Raw genomic sequence first — 26,547 nt, forward strand, 5'->3', positions numbered from 1 at the left:
ACACACAGGGATCAGCCACCCCGGGTGGCTGATGGGTGGCTGATTTTGCCACCCCGGGTGGCTGCTGGGTGGCTGCTCCTCGCCAGCTCGCGTTTTTTTAGGATATGATTTCGGTGGGTGATTGAGACTTGCACGTCGTTCTGGGGAATCAATGACTGTGAATAGCGAATTGCTTTGTGTAGTGTTGCTACATCGGCATACTCGCGTGACCGCATGCTGTGCACGACACGTTTCCTTATTCGCGACCAACGCGACACCTGAAAGCGAATTTACGGCCCAACGTTCCAAGTGCATTTTGTAGATCATGACAAATTTACAATGGAGTTTCGGCATCTGGGGCGCTTGATCTCAGCCGAAATTCATGATTCACGAACAACGCTCGATTACATCACAACAAAGGAAAGCTCGAGCCGAGTCAACCTAATGTATAGAGCATTGTGCGAATGACGTCTGAGTGGAATTACATCCCAATCACGAAGACAAAATTGCCTTCATTCAGAAACAGCTAAGTTAACTTAACTTAAAAGACCACATTGTCTATGGTCAATCGGGGAAAGAATTGCTAGCAAAAATGACCGGTAACTTAATCATGAAGCATCATCAAGATTTCAGATTCGAAATTTGAGCGTAATTCAATAACAAGTTGTGAACAAAGCAGTAAGACTCGCGGCAAGAGCGAAATAGCGGCTTTCAGTCAGAGTCAGATCCCTAAATCACGATTTTTCACGAAGGCATCAAGCAAAATTCACGCATGGCGCTGGGACGCGCGGTGAATAGTGAGAAAGCATCACGCGTAAGCCGATATTCAAAATAAGTTACAGCTTCTGCTTCGACACTGGTGTTACGGCACCTTTGCCGATACTTATTTGGGCTCAAGAGCCAAGGCATGGCAGATTACCTATGCTCAAACTCGTGCTTTGACCCTTGCTGATCGATAGGTCGTACCAAGCAGCAAATTCAAATTATCAAAACACCTTTCTGTAACTATTGGTCATGATTTGCCGGGTGACTCTGAATTGTCTTTTTTCCCGTATCTTAGTGTGAAAGAACTAATGATTAAGTTGATGAATGCACGGAGAAAATCAGCTGAGTCTTGGTAGCAAATTGGAAAATACGAAAACCATCAACCAAGTTTTTCCTTCAACCAAAGGCGAACTGCCGATGCTGGCTGGTATCTTGGTTGTTCGCGTTTCTTCGAAGTATGATTGATTTGATGCTCTTTCATGTCTCCCGCATGATGCGAGTGCCGAGACCAATGCGAGTGCCAAAAACAATGCTCATGATTGACAGCCGGACTTTCAGACGCGGGACACCAAGACATCACACGGGTGTGAGGCAGGTTCTGTTTCAAGATTGGCATCTGTAGATTCGTTCGGGTGCTACCTGTGACAAGAGGGGAGTGAGTGCGGGAAGGGCATGCTGATGACAGTTGAGAGTTGTGCGGAAGTTCAAAAGTCCATTGAGTCGCTGATCATCCTCGCCTTTCCGGTCTTGGCTTTACCGCCGGCATGAGCTCTGCCGCCCTTGCCGGCATGCGCCTTCTTTCCGTGGTGCTTTTCGGCGCGACGAGTAGCCTTTGCGCGATCCGAGGCGACGAGCTGTGCGATCTTGCTGTCGTCGCCGTCGAGCAAAGCTTTCCTGGCGGCACCGCGGGAGGGCTTGACGCCATTGGCACTGGCTTGGGCAGCCTTGCGAGCCTTCCTCGACACTTCGGCGTCGGAACCTTGTTCGTCGTCTTCCTCATCGTCTTCGCTGCTTTCGTCTTCGTCTTCGCCATCTTCTTGGTCGCTATCCTCCTCCTCATCTTGTTCGTCGCTATCCACTTCGTCGCCTGATTCTGGGGAGGAATCTGCAACTTCGATCATGCCTTGAGTTGTGCTGAGGCGGAGTGACGACATGTACTGTTCGAGTTCGCGATCCTGCTTCGAGCCTCCGAATCCGCTGGCCTTGGCGAGAAGATCGAGGCGCACGTCGCCGGTCTGTACGTTGTTGACTGCATCTTGGTCGACATCTTGGGGCTGTGGGGCAGACTTGGGAAGCTTGGTCTGCTTGCGCACAAACTCGGGGACGACGTCTTGGAAGCGCGGGAATTCGTCGGAGTGATAACGGAATCGCTTTCGAAAGAATCTGCGTACGCATTCGACATCGCGGTCGAAGTAGTATTCTGCGTTTTCGTGGTTGATGCTGACCATCTGCGGGAAGTCGATGAGGATGGGCTCGACAGTCACGTCGTCGCCAAGATGAATTTGGCGTTCTGATGTCTCTGATGCTGCTTCGTCGTCGTCGTCTTCTTCTTCGTCTTCTTGGTCGACCTCATCGGATACGTCGTCGACGTCGTCGACATCCGGCAACTGCGATTGAGCTGGAGCAACTACCCTTTCGAAGCCGTTGCCACGCTCAATCTGATGTCCCTCTGCGAGCTCTGCTTCGAGAGTGTCCTGCTGAGCACTGTCAGTCGGGTCGCGTCGTGACGAGCTTGACGGTTGGGGATCTCTCGCTGGCGGTGCTCCTGCGGAGTCGGAGTCGTATTCCTCATCGGATGCGGTAGAGACCTCGCGGATGAGCAAGTTGAACTCGTTAAAGTCACCGTGGATGAGGCCTGCGCGCGCAAGACGGACGATGAGCTTCATGAGAGCCGAGTAGAGAAGCGGGATCTGATCTGGTGGCAGGACGGCGATCTGGCGAAGAGGGAAAGCGTCGATGTAGGACATGACGATGCAGTGGCGAGCCTGGTCGATGGGCTGTGGGACGGGAAAGCCGTGCTCGTGGAGGATCTTCATGAAGGCGTACTCTTTTGCTGCGGCGAGGCGACTCATGTACATCCAGCTGGCGCTTTTTCGTTTGCCCATGTAGTCTCGCTTCTCCTTGATGGCTCTGAAACTGATTCGACCGAGGCGGTGGATCTTGAGGACTCTTTGCTCCTGTTCTGGGGAGGAGACGATCATGATGTCACTCTCCTTTCCGACACCGATGCGGCGACCGACGGCGGCGATGGAGTCGCGCTTGGAAAAGGCACGGAGGGCGAGGTAGTCGTAACCGCCGTAGGTGAGGCGGTATCCGTCGTACTTTGTGTTCTGGACACGCGCGATGAGGTTGCGCTTTGCGAGTGAGCCGAGCAGCTTGTTGATTCCCGAGTGATGGAGACCGCAGATCTGTGCGGCCAGGGAGGAGGGCACCACCTCGTGATTCTTGGAGCCCATCTCGATGGCAGTCAGGACACGGAACTCCTGACTGGAGATGTAGCGCAGGTCTGTGGCGTCGAGCCTCATGGCGAAGTGGTTTGTCGAGTTGCTGCCGACTGCAGTGATTGGGCAGGAGCGAGATGGAAGAGATGGCGAGGAGAAGGAAGCAAGCCCGGAAGCTCGACATGAGCCTGCATGCAGCTGTCGTGAGTGGCTCCTGCAATTTTTTCTTCTTCTCGGGCTCTGCACAATTTTGGGCAGGACCCTGACCAGAAAGGCGAAGGAAGAGCTCCACACGTCTCGAGCGAGACTTTTCTGTTCAGTGTGAGATCGGAGAGCTAACAATTACGAAAAATCACGCGGGAGGCTTTGTTGGGCGCTGCAGGGTCAGACTGGCGCCACAACAGCGCAATGACGATGGCCATCAGGGGCGGCGTTGTGGCTCAGCTCGACGAGGCCCAGCTGCAGTCGGTGCATCTCGGCACCAACTCCACATTCGAGTGCGCAAACCCTGGCGGGGGGCACTTTGGCCCTCGAGTGCTGCTGCTGCTGCACTGCGTCTCAATTCGGCAGGTCCGCTCAACTGGCTCAGCGATCCATCCACAGCAGCCGCAACACACTCCTACCTCTCCATCTCGCCGCCATCCACCCCCCCCCCCTTTTTCACGAAGCGCGTACGCACAACAATGCAGTCAAGATTCATCGCCCTCACGCTCGCCTCGCTCACCTTGGCTTCCCAAGCGCTGGCATGGGGATGCATCGGACAGGATTGCAACGACGCCGCCAACCAGATCGCCTTTTCGGTGCCACAGCCCGAGCAGGCTCACAAGTCCGCCTGGGACCCCACCCCGGGCGGAGGCTGGCAATGGTCTAGCTGCGGTACGGGTGACGAAGTCGTCAGCGTAGACAGCATCGTCGTCAGCCCCGACCCGCCCGTCCCCGGCCAGAACCTCACCGTGCGTGCAAAGGGCACCATCAAGGACGAAGTCAGCGTAGGTACTCGATTGCATTGCTCATATCTCGTTCTCACCACAGTCGCTGATCTCACACATCCCGTCCATCTTTGACACATGGCAGGACGGCACATTCGCCGATGTCGTGGTCAAGCTCGGTCTGATCAGGCTCTTGGCTCGACGATTCGATGTATGCGAGGAAGCCCGCGCCAACAACGCCGACCTCCAGTGCCCGCTCTCCGCCGGCGATTACGAGCTCGAACAGACCGTCGCTCTGCCCCGCGAGATCCCGCCCGGAAAGTTCAACGTCCACGTCACCGGCGAGAACCAGGACGGCTCCAACCTGGTCTGCCTCGATCTCAGCATCCAGTTCGGCTTCCGTCGATGAGCCAAGCCAGATCCACGCCTCCTTGATCCGTATACAGCTTCAATTCAACACGATCTTCACATGCCAACCACTTCATGCTCCCAAGCCATCGTCACTATACACCCACATCCTCACATGCATTGCAATCAACGCATACACTCGGACGACTGCACACTCAAGCTTCGGGCGACGATTGCAGATTGCGAGTGAGGAGCGGAGAGAGGTGCATACAGAAACGAGCGTACAAAGAGGAAAAAAAAATGTTCGAGAGACTTCACTTGAAGGTGAGGATGGCGAGCCCGACCTGCGTGCCGATCGTGGCCTCGGCGCCCTTGGGCATGACGCTCGGCATGTTGGGTCGCTCCCACCATGTGCGACCTCGTGTGAGACGATTGATCCAGCCAAAGCTGTCCTCGTCGATCGCGAATCGGTGAACGCCACGATCGGTCTCGGTGCCGTCCTCGGTTCCGGATCCACGGTAGCGCGAGTGCGTGGCGCCGCGAAGCTCCCACTTGCCCTGGAATTCGGGATGCAAGGCCACCGAGACCGTAGCCACCTCACTCGAAGCTCGGCATCGCAGCGGCACCTCGCGCTCGTGCTGCACAAAGTCGAGTTCGATGGAGCCCGTCTGGGACTGCGCATCCACGGTCACCAGGTCCGTCTTGCCCAGGCCCGGAGCATCGAGCCGCGCAATGTCGGGCTTCTCGACGCTGATGGCCGCCTCGATCCTGCCGGTGGACGAGCGGAGGGAGAGGGTGTGGTTCACGTTGAAGACGGCGCCCTCGGCGATGATGCCTCCGTTGAGCGATTCGGATCGCAGCGTGGTGGCACGGAAGCTGGCGTGCTGACCGACTCGAATGTGACCGTTCTGCGTTTGAAGCGTGAGGTCGTAGGCAGCCTCGAGTTTCGAATTCTCTTCGATATCGAGGTGGCCGTTGACCGTCTTGAACTCGAGCGACTGGGCCTCGAAGGATCCTCCAAGGTGAAGTTTCCCATTGGTGGTGCTGAGGTGGATGTCGGCGATGGCGCGGATGGAGGAAGACTGCAGCTTGCCCACCTGAGTGCGGGCGTGCAACTTTCCAAAGTAGAAGTCGGGTCGGCTGGGTGCGGGGTCGCGGCCGTGAAGGCTGTGCGAGCCGAAGGTCCTTCTGTGCGCAGGGGCGGATTGGAAGAGATCGATGTTGGACGCGCCTGCGTCGATGGAGAGCGTGGGTACGTTGACGTGGGGCGGGACGATGACCTTGACGTCAAAGATGAGTGGACTCTGCTGGATGGCCACGGCCTTTGCGTAGGTCAAGATCTCGAGGCCTTCGTCGTAAAGGCCGCGCTTCATTTTGGCCACGAGGCTGGTGTCGAAAAGCTTCTTGTAGTCCTCGTCGTATCGAGCGGTGATCTCGACCTTGACGAGGTCCTTCTGGTCAGCGGGAGCGTCAAAGCTCTCGTGAACGACGGTAATGGTGCCGGGTACGCTTCCCGCGGGCTGAGGACGGTCCGGGCGGAGAGAGTCGACGTCGACAAAGATGGACTCGGTGGAGGCGAAGCTGTCCTTCGCCTTGTTGGGATTGAGGAGGAAGCTGGTGGTCTCTGTGCACTGCACTCTGGAGGTGCCTTTGATGGAAGCGCAATTGTGCCATTGCCACTTTGCCTCCTCGACAATGTGACCGTCTTCGTGAAGGGGCGCCGGTTTGGCGTTGGGGATGTTGGAGTAGTCCCAGTCCTGGTGGAGACCGCTGCCGATGTTGTCCGGGGATTGCGAAAGCGAAGGACCTGTGAGCAGGACAAGAATCCAGAGGCCGATGATGAATGCGCTCGCCTGAGCGAAGCGATTGGAGGGCCAGCAGCGCATGGCGACGCTGTAGCAGCCGGAGAAGGCGGAAGAGAAGGTGAGGAGGTCGCCTGAGCTGGTGCGAGGCAAGCAGGCCTGGATGTGCTCTTTGGTGGTGCGCGAGAGGGTGAACCAGGCGGCTGGGTTCCATCTGGTTCGAGAGCGAGCGTCTACACGGATGGTGTCGTCGTAGGAGGGCGGCAGGGGCGGATACTTTGGCGAGGCTGGATCGAGCGCTGGTTGCTCTTCTGCGAGATTCTCGTCGATGGCGAAGCGAGTATCGAGCTCCGCAGCATCGGCGTGAAGCAGAGGCTGCTGATCTGTGTCCATCGAGGAGCGTGACGGATTCATGATGCCGGTGAAGGCGAGGTGTGACGTGGCGGTAGGACGGCAAGCTACGAAAGTTCAGTGGCGCGAGAGGAGGATGCACTGCACGTCGGGCCAATCCCGCCGAACAGCCCGAACCCGAAACTAGGCGGTGTGGCGCCCAACAGAGTCCGCCCTCACGCTTTGGCCCAACTCAGCCCAGCCATCAGCCACGCCATCAAAACTAGATCGGCAACGATCGCACAGACGCGCCCGATCCCCTGCTGGCGCACTGTGCGCTTTGGTCAGTCTTCACTGTGAAATGACAACCTCAGCCCTTGCTCCCAACCCTCCCTCCGACTACATACATCCGCATGCGAGCCTCCATCTCCTTCCAACCAACGCAAACTGCATTCATCCTTGTCTGTCCACGTTTCGTTAAAACGTAACATTCTGACCGGAATTTCGCATGATCCTCGGAAGTCGGAAACGGGCGGGAAGGACCCTGGGCTCTTGTTTCTTCCTCCGCAAGAGCAACGAGGCTCATGCTCTCTGCACCTCTAACCCCGGTCTGCAAAGTGTCGAGCATCTAGCATTGAGCCTCGTTGCGAGCAGCGCTCACATCGAGCGCATCATGTTCCGAATCACAGCGCTCAGCGCCTTCAGCCTCCCACGCACTTCGCTGCTTGCCGCCCCCGGATCTTGCTCTGCAACCCGTCTCGCAAAAGCGTACACCGACTCGGCTTTCAGCGTACATGTGCCAAAGGCGGCGAAGCCGCGTAAGCGGTCCGATCGGAACGATCGTGCGCATGACGTACATCGCTCTCCCGCACGTCAGCAGCCAGGCGGCACGAGGCGCCCAGGTTCAAATTCGGCTTCCGGCTCGACTCGAAAAGAGCGTCTGCTGGCGCTTGCGCCGCTCGCAACGGACCTCGCATCTCTGCCTCGCACCGTCCGGGCGCAGCTGGACACGCTCCAAGATGCCATCGATAGCCAAGATCTGGCTTCTGTCTGGACAGCATGGGAGCGCCTCGGTCCGGACTGCCAGCACGTCGGTCGCGCACAGCATCGAGACATCCTCCGCCTGTCCTCCGCCCTGTCTGCCGGCGCCGGACACGTCGTCCAATCGCAACAATGGAAAACTCGACTCGGCGAGTTTGCGAACGCGGCATCGATGACGGGCGATGTGGATCTCATCACCGCATGGTTCCGGCTGTTGCTCGCGCACGGCCAGTTCGATGCCGTCGTTGCCATTTGGCAACACATCGTGCGCATGCGACTTGCCAATGCACCCCTGCATGAACCCAAGCCGCCCACACCTCCCGCCACAGAGGAACAAGCGGAAGAGTCTCGGTCATTCGTCCAGCTCGACGTATCGCGAGCAGGCGTCAAGATCGAGATCCACGACATGGTCTGCCTCATCGCCTTTGCGTGCACCTATTCGCAGTCTCCCTGGCGCGTTGCAGACCTCTTCGACACGGTTGAATTCGGCACGCCGTTTCGAATCTTCTTCCAATCGGCTCGTGCCAAGCGTCTGCACGACTCGCTCTTGCCCCATCTCGAGACAGCCACCGCTCGCGCTGCAAATTGGGAGGCTGCCCGTGCTACGCTGTGGGACATCGAGCTAGCGCGTGGTCTTTCTTCCGGTTCCGGTGGTGCTCAACGCATTGCTCGCCTTCTCGGCTCCCTATTTACTCTGCGACAGGTCGACGATGTGCACGCCATCTTCAGCACAGCCATGCGCGCATGCTCGCAGTCGCCACCTTGGCTGCTCATGGACCACCCCTCGCCCGCAGCCGCCGCGACCGTGCCTGCCCAAAGGGTGAGATGGACAGAGAGCTGCTGGTCCGTGTGTCTGTCCAACTTTATCGCCGCAGGACGCATCGAGCTCGCCATGCAGGTGTGGTCCAAGTTCCAAGCGTTGAAGCTGCGCCCCACGCCGCGCATATGGAACGCGCTTCTCGACGGATACGGCCGTGGCAACAACCACGCCGCTGCGGTGCAGACGTGGACGGCTGCGCTGAATTATGCCTCAACCGCAGCATCAGCCAGCCCGCCCGACGTACAAATGTACACGACAATGATCAACGTTCATTTGCGCGCCAAGCACGTCGAGGAAGCCATGGCGCTGTTTGCCGACATGGTGGCTGCAAGCCAGCGTAACGGCGGCCAGCTCAACGTCGGCGCCGAGACGTACAACGCTGTTCTCAACGGACTATTCCTCAACAGACGCCATGCTCAGGCGCAAGTCTTGCTCGAAGACATGCTGGCCAAAGGGCCAGCGCCCAACATCGGCACGATCAACACATTCCTTCGCGCCCACGCGCGCTTGGGAGACCTGCAGTCCGTGGCGTCGACCATCCGCCTCGCCGACAAGCTGCGGCTTGAGCCGGACGTCGTCACCTTCACCACGATCCTCGATGCGCTGCTGCGCCAGTCGGGCGAGTCGGCCTCCACCGACGCCGTAGCCAAGACTCTGGATATCATGAACAGCCTCGGTGTGCAGCCCAACGTCGTCACCTATACCGCCATGATCAAGGCGTGTCTCGTGGGCGCCGATGCTGCACACACGGATCTAGCATCGCAAACGCTGCTGAAAGATTCGCCGGATCGTCGGACGCAGTCCTCCAACGACGTGCGTATCGAGGCGGCGCTCGAGCTGCTCGACCGCATGATCGACGCCAAAGTCGCGCCGTCCGAGATCACCTACACCGCTCTCATAAACGGGGCGATGCAGAACCCGGATGCGGTGGCACATGCCTTCGCCACCAAATCCGTCCCTGCTCGGTATCGCGCTGCACCCAAACCTCTATCTCGACTCGGCGAGTCGGTGGAAACCACCAAGCGATGGACGCAATCTTCACCCTCCGTATCTCTCGCGCTGTTGCTTCTCGAGCACATGAAGAGCCGCGGTCTTCCACTCACCTCGGCGACCTACCGCTGTCTCATCGAGGGACTGTGCAGTGCAAGCGCGGACCAGGCGGCGTTCTTCCGATCCATGGACGTGATCGACGACATGATGCTCCGAACCTCGCCGCCCGAGCCCTCGCGTGCGCTTGGTGCATTTGCATCTGCTGCGCTCAAGAATTCCAAGGTGCGCCCTCCCATGGCGGCGCCTGGTCACACCACCTGGATCGTCATCTTTAGCTCGCTGCTCGACCGGCTCGAATACGGGCCCCGCGACAAGGTGGCGGTGGAAACGGCAGCACGCGCGCTCCACACGGCCATCCAGCTTGTGCGAGAGGTGGGCTCGCTAGCTGGCGCAGACGGCGGTCTGTCGCTGTCGAGGCTCGTGGAGCGAGCAGCATCGAGGCTGTCGCATTTGCCCCAGTGACCGCCAGTCTCCCGCACGCTCCAAATTCAAACCCAATGCCATCCAATCGTGTGGTTCCATGACAAAAGCAGACTCGATTCGACTTGTGAGCACGAAATCATGCGAGCACAGCTTGTCGTTCCGGTTGCGCCTTTTGCGGCTGTGGCTGCGGCTGCTGTTCTTGTACGGGTGTCTGTGCGACGGGTTCGGTGGTTGGAGCCTCTGGCAACTCGACACTTGGCACGTCGACCCGCACACCCGCCTCTCGTTCGAGCTGTTCGAGTTCGGACTGTACGGCATCTTCCTCCTCTGCGGTCATGTTTGTAGCGAGCATCTCGTCGATTTCCTGGCCAAGCAACAGTGTCAGCATGATCCCATTGACTCGCAAGCAATGCAGACTTACCCTTTGATACGCCTGTGCTTCGGCGGTTTCTTCGAGCAGCCTTTCGACGGATTCGGGGTTCATTTCGGTGTGAATCTGTTTGAGCACCGCATTTCCCTGCTGCAGACCGAGCATGACGCTCTGTTGGATCTGCGAAAACTCGATGGACGAGACGAGTCCCTCGAGCGTCTCGAGCTGCGAGTCGGTCTTTTGGATCAGACTCTCCTGATACTTGCGTCTACGCAGTGCGGTGAGCGCCTTCGCCTTGTCGCCCTTGGCGAGACACTGACGCGCGATTTCATGCTCCCGGTCCAAGATTGTTTGCAGCTGCAATGGCTCCACCCCTGGTCAGCCTCTGAGTGTTGCCCTGTGACGCCCAGTGCTGTCACCTACCTTCTTTTGATACTGCTTAATGCGGTCGCGTTGAAGTTTGAGGCTGCCAATCATCCATATAGGTCATGATATCGTCAGCCACAGCAAGCAATATGGCTTTCTAGGCGCCGTACAACTTACTCGAGCACAGCCCTGTCGTGCGGAGTGATCTTGGGCCCCTTGGAGCTCGTTGCGCCCATGGTGCGCGCTGATATGCCTTGTGGCCTGCGTGGTGTCCGCGAGCCGCCGAGAGCGCCTGAATACGTGTAAGTGACTGAGGGGCCTCTGAGTGTGAGCGGATGACAGACACGTTCCGAGTGTATGCACTGGATGAGGACGCTTCGAGTGTACGTGGACGCGAAGCCGCCCGCTGGGTAGGAGGGATGATGGTGGAGCTGCACATCGAGCTCAGGGTCGGGGCTGCTGCTCGGTTAAGTGGAAATGTGGAGCTGCGATGCGCGCTGCACCGCGTCCGAGCGGCCGCCAAAAATCGCCAATCTCTCCGCATCCCTAGTCGGATGCAGCGATAAAGGCACGCCCCACTGCAGACCGTTCCGCTCCGCTGACAGCTGTCACCATCCGCATCACATATGCTCTCGAAACACTCGTAGCACACGGCAGCAGCAGCGAGCAAAGAGCAGAGAGATAAAGTCCATGTTCATAATGCCCATGCTGATACAAGTACAGAAAATGCTAGTAGAGTGCTAGGACGATAGCGGGATGTCGTCAAAAGTCATCATGAGAATCGTGAATGTTACTGCTTCCAGAGCGGAGAGACCTGTTCGGGTCCGAGGGATGCGTTGTCTGGCTTGGGCGACTTGGAATAGAGCGAGACACTGTTTCGGACAAAGCAGGCGCCGACCTCGTCGAAGGAGCTGGGCTCATTGTGAGCGGGCTCTTCGAACGCCATGGTGAAGCCAAAGTTGGGATGCAGACGGGCGGGAGCGGACGAAGGGGTGGCAGGCGTCGATGCTGTGGTAGACGAGAGCGCACGGAGCGAGGCCGAGGGATTGAAGAGCGGGAGGCTGAGCAGCTTGGGAACGGACCAGGACCGCGTCAGAGTGGACTTGGTGCCACCGATGGATTCCGGGGAGTCGGTGGGCAGCACGGTGCCACGGCGCTCGCGGCGACGACGCAGCAGCTCGCCAGCTTCGGCCGTGAGCTGTTTGGGAGTTGTGGATGATCGTCGGCGGGGTTGAAGCCCTGCCATGCTGTCTTGCGCCGTTTCGGGAGCGTCGGCGGCCACGAGCTTCTCGAGAGCCGATGAGCCAAAGTCGAGCACCATCTCTGCGAGACGCAGGACAAAGCTGCCTCCGTGGTTGCGAATGATGAGCGAGTCGGCATCGTCCGAGTCGAGATCTTCGTTGATGTCGAGCGACTGCTTGGGAGTGGACGAGGATGCCTGGGTGGTGGATGCGCGGCGCTTGGTCGTGGTGCGTCGGGATTGCGACTTGTGTGCCGAGCTGCGACGCTGTTCGCGCAGGCGGATGATGCCGGCGGCGAGCTGAGCCTCGGGGTCCTGATCACCGGCGTCGCCGTGGCAGGAACCATCTGACTCGGAGCATTCGATGCGGACGACGGGCGCGCTGCAGGTCTTGGGCGAAGGCTGAACGGTAGGCATTGGCGAGGTTGCGCGGACAGAAGAAGACGAGGACGACGCATCGCTGGAGAGCGTAGCGATGTTGGCGGTGGACAGGCGGAGAGGTTGTGCCGTGTCAATGGTGAGGGGATGCTCGGGAAGGAGGCGAGACTGGGTGGCGCTGGAGGATCGATTCTTGCGCGAGGAACGAAGGTCTGCGAACGAGGAGGCGGCAGTGGGTGGTGCGGTCATGGAACGCGCGCGCGCCATCTCGACGGGAGCGTTGGAGGTGTACAGGACTGGCAGAGTGGACGAGCGACTTCGAAGCTGGTGTGCAGCGGCCGACTTGTTGTTTTGGGACGAAGCTTGCGAGTTGAGGAGGACGTCGTCGTCGGTGTCGGTGGTGTCGTCGGTGTCGTAGCTCATGGTGTGAGTGACGGGAGCGAGCCAGTTTGCGTCCCAGCGGTTGAGGTCGCTGTGACGGCTGGAGCGTCGCTTGAGCAGCTCATGCTGGTACTCGAGGCCGAGAGCGTCCGAGGCGACACGACCGAGGAAGTGGGTGCGGACAAAGACAGGGTCATCGGAAGGAGTAGGTGCCGAGTAGGAAAGAGAGACCATGCCGAGTGAAGATGAGGCTCGATCGCAGCTGAGTGACGATCGAGTGCAAAGAGGGGGAGGTGTGGGTGAAGGGCAGACGAAAACTGCGTTGTGATCGTCGTTGCTGTGGTTGTGATGGTGGTGGTGGTCGTGGATCGTCGCGATGTGGGCGACAAGTTACGATATCAGGCAAGCGACTGTCGAGCGATGGGGTGGAAATATCAGCCAGAAGGAAGGCGAAGTGTATATATTGGAAGTGCCATCCGAGGATAGCAGAGAGACAAAGGGCCAGCCGACGGAATGTGAGGGCGGCGGCGGAGAGGGAGAGAGCGACAAGTTTGCAACTTCTGACACGGCAAGGAGGCGGCAACCAGCCCAGGGGGGCTCCATGTGTGGCAGCTGCACGTCGTCGGAGTGTGCAGCGGGTGCAGGCGCAGTTGCAGGTGCATCTGGGAATGATTTGGAAACCTGGAAAGGCGTCTTCTCAGCAGCCGGGCTAGCCGAGAAACTGGGCGGTCAGTGGCGGATGGCGAGGCGAGGCGAGGCGAGGTGAGGCAAGAGGTGAGGGCAGCTGCATGCACAGCTTGGCGCATGGGAGGTGTTGGCAGAGCGATTGTTTGATTGGCAGCCGACTGCCGCTCCGAATGCACTTCGAATGGAGCTCCGGAGCGGGGCAAGCCAGTGAGCAGCAGCCACGCCAGCTGCACGAGCTGCAGCGCCAGTGGCAGATGGCAGGCGCTTATCGAAATCGAGGCGGTTACAGCACAGTCGATGTGACGGAGTCCACGCCACCACTCCAATTTCCTTCCCGCTGTGAGTTATCGCTCAACGGCCCTTTACGAGCCTTTGCGCGCTTGGAGCTGATGCGGTGGCAAAAGCTCGTTCGAACCGCCACGCTTCGGAAGCAGCCGAGGATTGCCAACGTCGCAGAGAGTGCCTCGACTCGCGCTCGAACGCCGTAGTCGGCGAGTGCCGTGTGACCTGGACGGCACGAGCGCAGCGTGCAAAAGCTAAAGCCAATGCAGTGTCGGCTCGGTTGTGCACTCTGGGAATCCCGTAGCGCTTGTGCCTGCGTGGTCGGGGCTGGCCCAAGTTCGTTTTTTTTCCCGCTGTCGCTGCTCGGCTAGGGCGATGTGAATTTCCTGACATTGGCACTGGAGGCCCGCATTATCCAGACCGCCCAAAGCACTGGCCCGTCCGTCCATTGTCCACGATTGGCGGCCCGTGTTGCCGCCCTTGCTGCACCTCGACTGCACAGCGAGTCGATCCTGATTTGACATGTGTTGCTGCTGCTGCTGCACGTTGCAGGTCGGTCTGGTTTCAGCTCTTCGGACGGGACAAGATGCCGTGCGTCAAGGAGAGCCTGGCCACCTGCTCGTCTGCTTTGCAACTGCTGGCTTGGCTCTCACCTGTCCATCGTGCGCTTTCTTTTGCAACGTCCAATCGGAAGGCTCAGGCTGCATTGATGCTCGTTCGTCGCAACGACGTGGGGTTGGTTGACGGCGCCACGCTTTTGTGTGATGCGGTGGCTCAGGTGCTGCACGCCAAGTCGAGCGCCGTTGGAGCGGTTGAGCTTCAACTGGCGCTTCCCCTGTCTGAGCGGTCTGAGCGGTCTCACTGTAGCTGGGTCTGTAATCGGAACGGAGGAGGTGCATAAAGCGACACCGTCCGTGGGTCGACTGTTTTTAGACAGCGGGGTGCGCAGTGAAATTGGATTTTTTTTTTTTTCGAGATGAGAACTCGATCTCAAACTGAAGCTGCAGCGGAGTTGTGCGCAGCGCGGCAGGGGTCGAGCAGAATGGCTCGCGCAAGGAGCCAAAAAGGTGGCGAGAGGCCGTCTCAGTTGGTGTGCGCTAGCCGAGCCACATCACGGGATTTTGGCTGCAGATTTGGAACTGGCTGGCCCCACAACGGAATCTGAAGTGCAGCAACCCTCTGCATCTTGCTTGCCGCCCCACACAACCGCAATCTGAACTGCAATTGGCCGCAGCCACCAGTCGATAACTTGCGGCGCGGATCCGAATCGATATGAACTGATTCGAAGCAGTCGGATGCTCCGGAGCGAACCTGCGCCTGGCTGAGCTGAGCACCTCGGCATGGCTGCTGCTTCCGAGGGCAACTCGAACTTCGGCTGCGGCAAGCCCAGATACCGTACTTAGAGTTGCAGTCGCTTTCTCGCGTGTCAATGAGGCATAGCGTGCAGAGGGGTCGGGGCTGTGCAGCGTAACGTTCGGCGGCGACGATGCAAGCGAGAGACGAGCATGCGACGGCAGTAGCGTGTCGCCGCCGACGGATATGCGCAAAAGCTTCTTCTTCTTCTTCTTCTTGCGCACGTCAAGGCGCTTAGCCTCCAAAAGCCCCCAGGGTCACATCCATCCGAAGCAAGACAAGTGTCCAAAAAGGGGTCCCTGGAAGACTTTGTTCCAAAATCACGCTCTATCGCGCTGGACAATGATGTAATATTTTTCCCCGTCCATACAAAGACGCGAGCATGCTACTGTAGCTACAGTAGCTACCCGAGGCCGCTTCGGCCACCCGGACAACGCCAACTGCCTCGAGGCTTCAAGGTCAGCTCGCTTCGAGCGCTGGCGAGAAGGCGTCCTTCCTGTCCAAACAGCGCCAGCCGATAAGGCTACCTAGCACCCCCGGCCGTCTCGCAGGATGACGCAAATGCCCAGCATTGTCGATCCGCCATGCTTCTCACGCCAAGCGCGTCTGCTTCCACCACCGCTCGTCACCGCACCGGCACTGTAGCAACGCCTTGGAGATCGAGCGACACCCAGTGTCGACCGCGATGAGCGCTGACAAGCGCATGCTTTTGCCAGTGGAACTGACCGCCCAAGAAGACGTGGTGAGGTGCGTCTTTGTGTGTGCTTGGCATGAGCTTGGGCCTGTTTTCCCATGCAATGCAGTCTACAGTAGTTTCCGGAGTCCTGGCCCTCTGTTAGCCGAGCGACGAACATGCTCGGAAACCACCAGCCGCCGAATTCCTTCTCCATGCTCGGACAAGCGAAGGCCAAAGGGCTCGTGCGTGCGACTCGAGAGCCAACGGCATCTAGACGCCGAGACGGCCCTGTCAATTTCAACGCGCGGGACGGCCTTCCATCTCCGAGCACACACTCTACCCTGCATATGCCGTCCTTCTCTCTTGTAGGCCGTCCCCGACTCCGCCCATCGTTGCCAATCCAAGCACCACTCGGACCCCTTATGAACGGGTGTCGTCTAAATGGGCCGGGCGGGGTTGTCGTGCCATTCAGGTGCACGGGCCGGCATAACTTGCTGTACACATTTGGCAAAGAAAGGTCATGCCGCATGGCTCTTTTCTTATCAATTGATCCCAATCGATGCCCGTCCGCGCCGGACTCCAGCAGACTGTGGTGCGGGGATTGCTATCTGACCCTCCGCAGCGGGGCCCCTCTCGTGCTGACAAAGAGGCCAAGGATCCGTGCACAATCAACGCCTCTGACCAAGGTCCGCCGTCAGACTCACTAGCGTTCGTGACGAGGCCGATCTCCTGGCTCGGGCAACAGCTGACGGCACTGCGGAATTGGATGCCGAGAGCACGGCACGCGGTGGCCGCCGTTGAGCCGGAACGTGCATCTGCACCCTCAGGCATCGTCACGAAGAAGCCATGCACCGCCGCCATCAGCGCCCACACGATCGGAGGGGCGTTGCATTGGGTGCAGAGTGTGCCGAACGAGGCGTTGAGCATGACTGCCTTGCGGCCCGACCTCGTGGGTGCATCGTGCGTTGCTACGCCAATTTGTCGCCGTTGCTGTCGAGCGTCGAAAAGAGGCGTGGGAGCAAAATGGGACGCCATCAGCCAGGAGAATTCGTACGAGAACCGGCCATCGCGAATCTGATAGCGCTGAGAAGGGACAAAGATGACTAAGAGTTACGCAAAGCGGACCCTCGCCGTGCTTCCGAAAGCGCCGTTGCATCATGGACTCCGGCCCTGATTTCGCAAATTCCACCCTCACACGACGGCACAACTCGGAATCGGCTGTCCACCCTTCCGACTGCATTCACCACACGATTGCGAGCGGAGCCACTCCACCATGGCTGCGAGCTTGAGTCGCACGTCGCGCACTGCGCTGGCTCGGCTCACACGCGCTTCTACCAGCGCCTCCATCGGCCCTGGCAGCGCCGGCACCATCACGAGGCGTACAGCTTCTTCCGCAGCACGACCCACCGACGACGTCGACCCGTACCACACCGCCAACGCTTCGTCGTCTTCGGCTTCGTCTAGCTCCAACCTCTCTGGGCGACAGAGGACGTACGGCCAGCCTTTGCCGCATTCGCACCCGCATCTGTTCCCGCGACGCGGCGTGCTGGGCTCGGAAGATGCGCTGCTGCGGCCTGGCGATGCGCTGCCGCACGACGACATGTACGACGCCGGCGCCGGTATCGTCGCCACCGAACAGCTCACACCGGGCATCCCAAAGTCCGAGTACGAGGAGCGCCGCAAGAAGCTCATGGACCGTCTGCCTGACAACAGCGTGGTCGTAGCCATGTCCGGCCGGGTCAAGAGCATGAGCGGCAACATCTTTTACAAGTTCCGTCAGGAGACCAACTTTTGGTATCTCACGGGCTTCCAGGAGCCCGACTCTGCCGTGATCCTCGAGAAAGATGCGTCGTCTGCGCGGGGATACAAGATGACCATGTTTGTGCAGAAGCGCGACGAGCACAACGAGACCTGGAACGGCCCACGCACGGGGCTCGACGGTGCCGTCGACGTGTTTGGCGCCGACGAGGCGTACGAGCTCGACCCGGCCATCCTGCTGAACCACCTCAAGCAGATCCTGCCGCGCTATACGCACGTGTACGTCGAGTCGCCCACGCAGCCCACCACGCCACGACGCAGCGCCAGCAGCGCACAGAGCAAAGCAGGCAACCTGCTCAACTACCTCAGTCCACCCTCCACCACGGCGCTCGACGTGTTTGCCAAGAAGTCCGACTTTGACGCGGTGGTCAAGCTGCTCGGCGATACGCGCAAGTGCCACTCGCTCGCGCGCGAGGTGGAGCGGCTGCGCTTTGTAAAGTCTCGCAACGAGCTGCGCATCATGAAGCGCGCCGGCCGTGCGAGCGGCGAGGCCATGTCCGAGACCATGGGTTTCGTGCGCCCCGGTGTTTCCGAAGCGCAGCTCCAGGCGGTGTTCGAGTACAACTGCGGCTTGCGCGGCTCGCAGCGCCCTGCGTACGTGCCCGTCGTCGCATCGGGCTCCAACGCGCTCACCATTCACTACGTCAATAACGACCGTCTCGTTAGGCCGGATCAACTCGTCTGCATCGATGCTGGTGGCGAACTTGACGGATACGCGTCCGACATCACACGCGCCTTCCCGTCCAACGCCGATGGCCGCTTCTCCTCGGCTCAGCGCGACCTGTACAGTGCGGTGCTCAACGTGCTCAAATCGTGCACGCAGCTGGCAACCGAGGAGCAGTGCTTCACGCTGGCAGACCTGCATCGACGCTCGGTTGATTTCCTGCGCCAGGAACTGCGCCAGATCGGCTTCCACCTCACGGGCGGCACGCTGGAGCGCGTGCTGTATCCGCACTACATTGGCCACTGGCTGGGCATCGACCTGCACGACTGCGCGTCCGTCGAGCGCACCACGCGCCTCGAGAGCGGCGTGGTGGTCACGGTGGAACCGGGCGTGTACGTGCCCTACGACGACGCCTTCCCCAAGCACTTCCAGGGCATCGGCATCCGTGTCGAGGACGACATCGCCGTGGGCGAGACGGACAACATTGTGCTCTCGAGTGCGGCGCCCAAGGAAGTCGTCGACGTAGAGGCGGCATGTGCACGCTACTTGGACCAAAAACACACCCACGGCACAGCATCCTTCCAACCCGCCATGACCACGTAGAACCCAGCACGAATCCAAAGCATTGCATTTTTTCGCGAAACCAGAGTGTGAAATCGAGACAGTGTGTGCAGCCCCCATACGAGGCAGGAATTGACAGCAGATCAGTGAAGACCAGAGCCGTAGACGGCTTGGAAGCTGGGTCTTTCGCTGAATGCCTGCCAAAAAGCGGTGATCTGTGGGTGGCCGGTCGAGCAATGTCAGTATGCCAGCGTCTTTCTAAGGTGAGGGGAGGGAAGCGTACCTTTTGGCCGACCTTGACGTTGTACTCTGCGATGACGGCATCGATGCTTGCGATGGGGTCGCTCGCCGGCTTGACACCCTGTGCCACCGCCGCGATACGGGCGAGCCAGGGGACGATGTGCAAATCAGCCAGCGAGATCTGGTCACCGAGCGCATACGGCCCCGTAAGCTTGGTCTCGAGCTTCTCGATGCACTTTGCCACGTTCTGCCATGCGTCGTTGGTGAGTTTCACCAGCTGTGCCACGGCGTCTTTGTCGCCGCCGACGTAGGCGCCCGTGAGGAGCGCCTGCGAGGAGATCTTGTCCGCATACCACTTTTTGAGGTTCTCGTGAACCGCGCTCGACTTCGGGTTGGTGGATCCATCAAACGCCGTGGTGGATGCCGAGTTCTCGAGCGCCTTCTGGTGGGCCACGAGCGCCGCATGACGGTTCGCCACAAACGTGCCGGGCAGACCCTGCTTGGCCTTCTGCAGCTCCGCCTCGCTGCGAATACCGAGCAGCAAAAAGTTGGGATCCACACTAGGCTCGTGGACCAGGGCGATGAGTTCGTCGCTCAGCGCCTTTCCCTCAATTGTCGCGGGTGCCAGGATGGGTGCGGGTGCAGCTGCCGAGTCGGCGTTGGCAGCGAGCGTATTCTGCGATCGCGACTTGTCCAAGAACTCGAGGATGAGCTTGGTGTCGGTGATGGCTCGGAACTTTGTATCCACCTCAGCCGAAGTCGTTTCGAGCAGCGGCACGACGAGCGCAGGCACGGTGCCCTTGGAGTTGATGCGCAGGAACGACGGGTCAAAGTTCTCGCCCTTGAGCAGGTCGACGATCTTGAGGTCGAGGTCGGTGCTGGCGTAACCCTTTTCGACGAGCGCGAGACGCGGGGCCGAAGCCCAGACGGATCCGTCGAACGTGTAGAGCGTTGCCTTGGGTACTGCAGCCATTGTGGTGATTGTGCGCGTGGTGGTGGTGGGGGGAAGGGGAGAGAATGCGGTGTTTGGAATGGGGTCGTACGAGCGTGGACGCGCGTGTGGGGAATGCAGATGCAGCGCATCGCACACTGCCAAAGTGCGCGCACGGACTCTGCATCGGTTACGCCTGTTCACCTCCACAAAAACTTGGACGAATGCCGATGCCATAACCCAACATCGTCCTACCTGTCTGCCATCGTTGGTGCTTGCGGGTATGGCGCTCATCAGCTGGGCGGCGGAGCGCGCATGTGCGCTACTTCACGCTGTGGGACTGGCACCCTCCGTCCCCGAACCCTACGCAGACCGCCTCGCCAAGTTGGATCCGGCAACAAGCAGTCTGGACAACGAGATCTACGACTCGCACACGTTCGACTGGTCTCGCAGCGGGCTTGCTCTGCTCAACCCTGTGCGCGTCAACTACTTTCTAGACAAGCTCCACCGTCTGGTCTCCACGCTGGACCCGGCACAATCGCACACCATCACCATCCTCGATCTTGGGTGTGGGTCCGGGATTGCGGTGGAGGCTATACACGATGCTATTGCGCATTCTCACACGCGCGTCACTGCGGACGGCATCGTTGATGGCAACATCACCTACAAGCTCCTTGGGATCGACATGTCGTCTCGGTCGATCGAGCTTGGTCGTCAGCGGGCGGCTTCGGGCGGGATGAGCATCGAGTACGTGGTGGGTGACATCTACGCCCTACCCTTCCCTTCCGCCTCTATCGACGCCATGATCTGCTCCGATGTGCTCGAGCACCTCTTCGACCTGCGCAGCGCATTCTCCCACATCGCACGCGTGCTCAAACCCAACGCCATCTTTTCCTTCGACACGATCAACCGCACACCCACCTCGTTCTACCTCACCATCTGGATCCTCCAGCAAATCTTGCGCGCCATGCAGGGCGACGCCCACGACCACCGTCTCTACGTAACCCCCCAAGAGGCCCATACTCTCATGCGCGACTCAAAGCTCATCCCAGGCCCACAAACCGACTTGGTCGGAATGCGTCCCCGCATCCAACTTCCCCCCGTCGCCATCTACAAGCTCATCACAGGCGCAGGCTTCATCTCCTCGTGCCTCACCACCTTCACCCAAACCTCGGACCTCTCCATCTCGTACCTCCACTGGTGCTCCAAACCTGCTCCCCCGTGATCGCAACCTTGCCAAATCCTGTCCAAATAAGCGTGCGATGGGCGTGCGAGTGTGCGAGTGCGCGTGCGAAAGCTGAGAACAAGTCATGGTTGCATATAGTGCGCGCGCAGTTGAGCGTTAAATGTACATCTGGGAAAGGGAAACTCTGTTGATCCTGTGCAGATCAGGTTTTGTTGTGGCGGCGGTGCGAGCACGCTTAGAGACCCTTGGCGGCGTTCTCGGGGCGGAGGGCGCGGACCTTGTGGCCGACCTTCCACATCTCCTGTGCGGCGATGGCGTCGGTCTCCTTGTCAAAGTCCTGGCGGTAGGTCTTGCGGTTGCCGAACTCGAGCGCACGGCGCGTCTCGGAGCCGTTGCGGACGGACTCGTACAGAGCCTCGAGGACGGGCTTGTTGGCCTTCTCGAACTCGGGCGCCCAGTCGAGCGCGCCGCGGCGGGCGGTGGTGGAGCAGGCCTTGTACATGTAGTCCATGCCGTTGGCGCCGACGAGCGGGTAGAGCGACTGGAGCGCCTCCTCGCACGTCTCGTTGAACGCCTCGGAGGGCGAGTGGCCGTTGGCGCGCAGCACGTCGTACTGCGCCTTGAAGAGACCCTGGATGGCACCCATGAGGCAGGCACGCTCGCCGTACAGGTCCGAGTACACCTCGCGCTCAAAGGTGGTCTCGTAGAGGTAGCCGCAGCCCACGGCGACACCCATGGCCGAGACCTTCTCGAGCGCCTTGCCCGAGACGTCCTGGTACACAGCGATGGAGCCGTTGATGCCGCGCGACTCGAGGAAGAGGGAGCGGACGGTGCGGCCGGAGCCCTTGGGTGCGCAGAGGATGATGTCCTTGTCCGAGGGGGCCTCGAAGCCGGTCTCGTTCTTGTAGGTGACCTGGAAGCCGTGCGAGAAGTAGAGGGTGTGGGTGTTGGGCATCTTGTCCTTGATCGAGTTGTAGACCGAGGTGCAGGCGGCGTCGGAGAGGAGGAGCATGGCGATGGTGGCCTTCTCGGCGGCCTCCTCGATGGGGAAGAGGTTCTTGCCGGGCTGCCAGCCGTCCTCGATGGCCTCCTTCCACGAGGCGCCGTCCTTGCGCACACCGACAATGACGTTCAGGCCGTTGTCGCGCAGGCTGAAAAAGGGCAAAAAGATGGCAAGGTCAGTTTGTGGCCGTTCATCAAGAGGAAAATTGGCTCGCGCAGCGTGGCAAAACTCACTTAAGACCCTGGCCGTGGCCCTGGGAGCCGTAGCCGAGAATGGCAAAGGTCTCGTTCTTGAAGTAGTCCTGGAGCTTCTCGAGGGGCCAGTCCTCGCGCTCGTAGACCTTCTCGGGGATGCCCTCGGAGAACTCGATGGTCTTGAGGCCGCGAGCGAGAGCGGGGGTGGCAGCCGCCGAGGCGAGCTTGTTGAGGGCGGGGCGTGCGGTGGCGGCGATGGAGAGCGAACGGGCGGCACCGGCGACACGTCGCGACGACGAGCGCGAGGCGGCCCTGAGGGCAGTTCGTGCAACGTTGGCGTTCATTATGGGGGAGAGAGTGTGACAAAGGTCAAAGGGGGCGGGGTGGTATCACGGAGGTGTTGTGGGAGAGAGGAAGAAAGGACGGGGTGGAATAGACGCAGTTATACGAGTGGGGCGAGGCGAGGCGAGGTGGGCGAGCGCGGCGGGAAGAAAGCGCGGACGGACGGGTTGTGGGGCCTGCTGCTGCTGGGGCTGTTGCGGCTGCCGGTGCGGCTGGAATCAAGAAGAAGTGCGGTGGCCGCTCGCCCAACTGCAACCGAGAGGCGGAGCGGGCATTTCAGGGCGAGCGTCGTGCATGACACCAGTGGCAGCAGTGGCAGCAGTGGCAGCAGTGGCAGCAGCAGCAGCAGCAGCAGCACTCGCCTCTCAAGGTGACTCTGCCTGGCGCCCTGTCATTCGTCCGAGGGCGGCCCAAGGACCCTTTTGCGCTGGGGCTCGCCCGCGCTGAAATGGCAGTTCTTCTCGCACTACAATTTGTGGCAAATTCATCCAATTCAACGCACGCTGCACGTTTGAAATGCGCCTTGGCTTCTCGCCGCTTTTTCACAGCGGCTCCAAGCGCTCAGAGGTCTGCAGAGTGGGGCCGAAGTCCAACGACCAATGGCAAGCAGAAACGAGTCACCCCTCTGCAAAGTGGCCGCGCCGGTGTGATGGCACGCCGCGTTGCGATTGGCTCCGGCCTCTTGATCAGATCAGAAGCAGCAGCAGCAGCCGTCCGTCATCGCGGCGGTCGGCGAGCTTCAACGTTTCTTCGCTCTTTTGGTCCACGCTCTCGCTTACCGGCTACTGTAAGTAGCTGCTGTGCAGTGCTGCCTTGATCTAATCTCAACAACAGCGAATCAGATGGCTGCCATTTTTCTCCGATCCCTCTTTGCCTGGCTGGCGGTGCGGTCGGTGAGGTGGCCCAGGCCGCTGCTCGACTTCCTGTCTATTCGCCGACGTCGTCCCGGAGCACGCCATGCGGTCGGCCCCCATCCCCGTCTACTTGCCGCTGCACTTCTGCCCTCCGCGAAGTTAGAGGAAAGTCAAACCAGCCTACTTCGAGCAAAGCAATGGAAAAAAAAATAGAGCTCGCAAAAATTCCTTCCAAAGAATCTGGCTGGCTGAGATGTGAAAAAAAAGACGGAAAAAAAGAACTGCAGCACCTAGGATTCCCGCGTGGTCCCCCACCGCAGTACTGACTAGGCGATACCTTGCTTAACTTCGCAGATCGGACGGGATGCGGTGCTTTCAAGGTTCTATGGCCGCAGATGTTTGGAGGCTCGAATGATCTGTAAATGTACTTACAAAATTCTTGACACAGAATGATGTCGCTATCGTCGAGACGACCCAAACTCCTCCTCCTCCCTCTGCCTCCAGCCTCATGGACGTGCCCACAATCGCTTCACTTGTGATCTGTCGGAGGTCAGGTTTGCTTCTTGGGCCAGAACGTGACGAGAAAGAGTGTGATGCTGGTGCGGGAGCTGAGCTGAGGTGCGCGTGCATTGCCTCGGCCAAGTAAACGCTCGGACGGATCCCGACAACGCCAAAGGAAAGCTCGGACGGGGCCCGCCAATGCCTTGGGACATGCCGTGTAGCGAGACCACTTTTCGGCTCTACCGACTGTTCACACCTAGGGGAGTGACCAGTTGGGAACGCTCTGGACATGGCTCGTGCCCTCGGAACTCGAAGGGAAATGGAAAGGGCCCGGCTGCTGCGCTTCGATGAATGCGCTGAGCCCACGACCGGTGAGTGCACTCCAGCCCCGACTCAGCACGCAGTCCGCCGGGAGGCAAAGCCTTCCCACTTCGCTACTCACCATCATCGGCGGGTCTCCTCGACAGACTGCCGGCAGCCACACACTCGCTCCCTTCTCGTCGCATCTGTGCTCTCAGCTGACCAGCCTCACCACGCGCGTCTCCACCACATCGGAACGCCACACTTCAAGCACGGTGAGAGCAAAAGCAGGTATCATTACGCAAAAAGGGTATGGCAAGAAGCGGGCCGATACATCGACATTCCGGCTTCTCGTCAGTCTGGGTCGGGGAGTATGCCACGATTGGATGGGCGATTACATCTCGGCGAGCTGGGTGAGAGCAGCGGTGTTCAGCATGGTGCCGGACTGAGCACCCTGCGATCCGCTCGCGGCCGGAGCCACGTTGGCGCCCGGGCCGGTGCCTCCGGGAGGCAGCGAGTCGCCGTTGAGGTCGGTGAGGTTCATAGGCACAAAGATGACCTTGCTGTTGGCCGTCTTGGCCATCGCCTGCAGACTCTCGAGCGCGCGGATCTGCATGGCGCTCTTGGACGCAAGGATGTCGGCAGCCTGGCGCATCAGACGGGCGGCATCCACCTCGGCCTGCGCAGCAATCACCTTGGACTCGCCGATACGCTTCTGCTTGGCCGCAGAGCTGAGCGACTCCTGCAGCTCCTTGGAGAAGATGATGTCCTTGATCAGGATCGACTCGACCTGCACACCCCATCGGTCCGCAATGTCGCCCACAATCTCCTGCACCTCCAGTGCCACCTGCTCGCGGTCCGTTACAAGCGACTGCAGCGTACGTCCACCCACGACGTTACGCAGCGTCGTCTGCGCTCGCTCGATCAGCGCAGAGCGCACGTCCGTGATGCCAAACGCCGCCCTGTACGGGTTGGAGACGTGCCAAAAGACTGTCGACTCGATTCCTATGGAAACTGAGTCCCTCGTAATGCAGGATTGGTGGGGAATGCTGCTCGTCTGGATCTTGACGTCCACTTTCCTAAGATTTTCACTGCAAGGATTGATCTGCGTGAGTCCTGGGTCCTCACTGCGGTAAAATTGACCGAAGCGGGTGACGAGGCCGACGCTGCCTTGCTCGATCTCCTTGAACGGGTTAGGGCAGCAAAAGCAGAAGGGCAACTGTCCGAAGAAGCCGGCGACGGCGCCGATGCCGTTGATCATGGTGCCGTAGAAGCCGTGGTCGACGGTGTCGAGGCCGAGGTTCTGCTTGTACGAAGGCTGCATCTCGGAGCGTCGCAGCGGCTGCACCGTCACCAGGCCTGCGTTGGTCTGGGCCGCGGGTCGCTTGCCGGCGCTGACATCTTCTGCGTGAGAGCCGTTCTGCAACGTACTGTTGCCAAGGTCGGACATCTTGAACGGTCAAAGGTGGATGATGATGGGGTCCAGAGGTCGAGGGCGATACGCGTCGGCAAGACAATCGATGTCGGTCGAAAAGGGACAGGTGAAAGGCTCAGGTAAGTGGTAGCCTGGTTGCGTTTGGAGGAGGTGGGTGAGAAGTGGCGAGCAAGGCCAAAGGACGCCGGTATATATGCTCGATCGAGGGGCGAAAGGCGGAAGGCTGAGCTAAGTGGCTGCCCCACGCCAAGGCGCTGCGGTGCGCAATTCGGCACGCGCTACTCCGCATTTTCGTGCCGCTTCACTGAATAAATTTCCGACTCATCCCATCGCCAACTACCTTCGAGTGGAGGCACGAGCGCACTCATCCGTGCCGCATTTTCTCTTCTGCATTTTGTCTTTATTTCTGCGAAAGACAGGCTCGTGACCCGATGGCGTCGACTCGCGCCTTGCCAAGGGTTCGGTCTGCTTTCCTTTGCTTTTCCTTTGCGCTCGCTCCGCATCTATCGAGATAGCCGAGACGAGCCTGTGACCCTCGGCTTCCACCGCTCTCGGCTGGTCAGCTGGGGTGCTATACCGTGCCGTGCCGGATGGTGGCGTGCCTTGTGCCTGTGGGCCCTTGTCTGGGACTGTCTCGCTTGCTCTTGCCGGCACAGCCCTGGCCATGCAACCCGGACCTGGCCGTGCTGTCCTTGTTGGTAGTACGGCGGCTGTCTGAGATGATGTAGACAAGCCGGGACGATGCGGTGCCAAGCCCAATTGCCAAGTTTATGCGGCTGCCGGACGTGCAGCCGCCCTCCTTCCTCCCGCTTGTGATTGGATATGGCGGCTGAATACGCTTGGTTACCATCTCGGGT

At 59.8% G+C, this 26,547-nt stretch overlaps 12 protein-coding genes across 12 annotated transcripts; 4 read left to right on the forward strand and 8 right to left on the reverse strand.

The window, feature by feature from the left end:
* Positions 1-1,448: 1,448 nt before the first annotated feature.
* Positions 1,449-3,269, reverse strand: PAN0_014d4858 (RIO1-domain-containing protein; the record flags this gene model as incomplete). Its single annotated transcript, XM_014799564.1, has 1 exon — positions 1,449-3,269. One exon carries the CDS (start codon positions 3,267-3,269, stop codon positions 1,449-1,451), a length of 1,821 nt encoding a protein of 606 aa, XP_014655050.1.
* A 599-nt stretch (positions 3,270-3,868) lies between these two features.
* PAN0_014c4859 (phosphatidylglycerol/phosphatidylinositol transfer protein) lies at positions 3,869-4,523 on the forward strand (the record flags this gene model as incomplete). Its single annotated transcript, XM_014799565.1, has 2 exons — positions 3,869-4,174; positions 4,260-4,523. 2 exons carry the CDS (start codon positions 3,869-3,871, stop codon positions 4,521-4,523), a joined length of 570 nt encoding a protein of 189 aa, XP_014655051.1.
* Positions 4,524-4,776: 253 nt separating this feature from the next.
* Positions 4,777-6,678, reverse strand: PAN0_014d4860 (uncharacterized protein; the record flags this gene model as incomplete). The annotated part of the gene is made up of 1 exon (XM_014799566.1): positions 4,777-6,678. One exon carries the CDS (start codon positions 6,676-6,678, stop codon positions 4,777-4,779), a length of 1,902 nt encoding a protein of 633 aa, XP_014655052.1.
* Positions 6,679-7,102: 424 nt separating this feature from the next.
* PAN0_014c4861 (pentatricopeptide repeat-containing protein At1g12700, mitochondrial-like) lies at positions 7,103-9,967 on the forward strand (the record flags this gene model as incomplete). The annotated part of the gene is made up of 1 exon (XM_014799567.1): positions 7,103-9,967. One exon carries the CDS (start codon positions 7,103-7,105, stop codon positions 9,965-9,967), a length of 2,865 nt encoding a protein of 954 aa, XP_014655053.1.
* Positions 9,968-10,064: 97 nt separating this feature from the next.
* PAN0_014d4862 (snf7 family protein) lies at positions 10,065-10,900 on the reverse strand (the record flags this gene model as incomplete). Its single annotated transcript, XM_014799568.1, has 4 exons — positions 10,065-10,292; positions 10,350-10,613; positions 10,722-10,764; positions 10,842-10,900. The coding sequence occupies 4 exons, from the start codon at positions 10,898-10,900 to the stop codon at positions 10,065-10,067; spliced, it is 594 nt and encodes a 197-aa protein (XP_014655054.1).
* Positions 10,901-11,454: 554 nt separating this feature from the next.
* On the reverse strand, positions 11,455-12,897 carry PAN0_014d4863 (uncharacterized protein; the record flags this gene model as incomplete). The annotated part of the gene is made up of 1 exon (XM_014799569.1): positions 11,455-12,897. One exon carries the CDS (start codon positions 12,895-12,897, stop codon positions 11,455-11,457), a length of 1,443 nt encoding a protein of 480 aa, XP_014655055.1.
* Positions 12,898-13,633: 736 nt separating this feature from the next.
* On the reverse strand, positions 13,634-16,696 carry PAN0_014d4864 (uncharacterized protein; the record flags this gene model as incomplete). The annotated part of the gene is made up of 6 exons (XM_014799570.1): positions 13,634-13,857; positions 14,024-14,171; positions 14,286-14,505; positions 14,944-15,224; positions 15,620-15,789; positions 16,366-16,696. 6 exons carry the CDS (start codon positions 16,694-16,696, stop codon positions 13,634-13,636), a joined length of 1,374 nt encoding a protein of 457 aa, XP_014655056.1.
* Positions 16,697-16,934: 238 nt separating this feature from the next.
* Positions 16,935-18,746, forward strand: PAN0_014c4865 (peptidase M24; the record flags this gene model as incomplete). The annotated part of the gene is made up of 1 exon (XM_014799571.1): positions 16,935-18,746. One exon carries the CDS (start codon positions 16,935-16,937, stop codon positions 18,744-18,746), a length of 1,812 nt encoding a protein of 603 aa, XP_014655057.1.
* Positions 18,747-18,847: 101 nt separating this feature from the next.
* Positions 18,848-19,917, reverse strand: PAN0_014d4866 (uncharacterized protein; the record flags this gene model as incomplete). Its single annotated transcript, XM_014799572.1, has 2 exons — positions 18,848-18,919; positions 18,988-19,917. The coding sequence occupies 2 exons, from the start codon at positions 19,915-19,917 to the stop codon at positions 18,848-18,850; spliced, it is 1,002 nt and encodes a 333-aa protein (XP_014655058.1).
* A 241-nt stretch (positions 19,918-20,158) lies between these two features.
* PAN0_014c4867 (ubiquinone/menaquinone biosynthesis methyltransferase) lies at positions 20,159-21,100 on the forward strand (the record flags this gene model as incomplete). The annotated part of the gene is made up of 1 exon (XM_014799573.1): positions 20,159-21,100. One exon carries the CDS (start codon positions 20,159-20,161, stop codon positions 21,098-21,100), a length of 942 nt encoding a protein of 313 aa, XP_014655059.1.
* Positions 21,101-21,296: 196 nt separating this feature from the next.
* PAN0_014d4868 (ketol-acid reductoisomerase) lies at positions 21,297-22,602 on the reverse strand (the record flags this gene model as incomplete). Its single annotated transcript, XM_014799574.1, has 2 exons — positions 21,297-22,212; positions 22,298-22,602. 2 exons carry the CDS (start codon positions 22,600-22,602, stop codon positions 21,297-21,299), a joined length of 1,221 nt encoding a protein of 406 aa, XP_014655060.1.
* A 1,402-nt stretch (positions 22,603-24,004) lies between these two features.
* Positions 24,005-25,705, reverse strand: PAN0_014d4869 (stomatin family protein; the record flags this gene model as incomplete). Its single annotated transcript, XM_014799575.1, has 3 exons — positions 24,005-24,201; positions 24,398-24,519; positions 24,654-25,705. The coding sequence occupies 3 exons, from the start codon at positions 25,703-25,705 to the stop codon at positions 24,005-24,007; spliced, it is 1,371 nt and encodes a 456-aa protein (XP_014655061.1).
* Between the last annotated feature and the right edge of the window lie 842 nt (positions 25,706-26,547).

The sequence above is a fragment of the Moesziomyces antarcticus genome, assembly GCF_000747765.1.
Source record: "Moesziomyces antarcticus DNA, scaffold: scaffold_v10014, strain JCM 10317, whole genome shotgun sequence".
Lineage (NCBI taxonomy): Eukaryota > Fungi > Basidiomycota > Ustilaginomycetes > Ustilaginales > Ustilaginaceae > Moesziomyces > Moesziomyces antarcticus.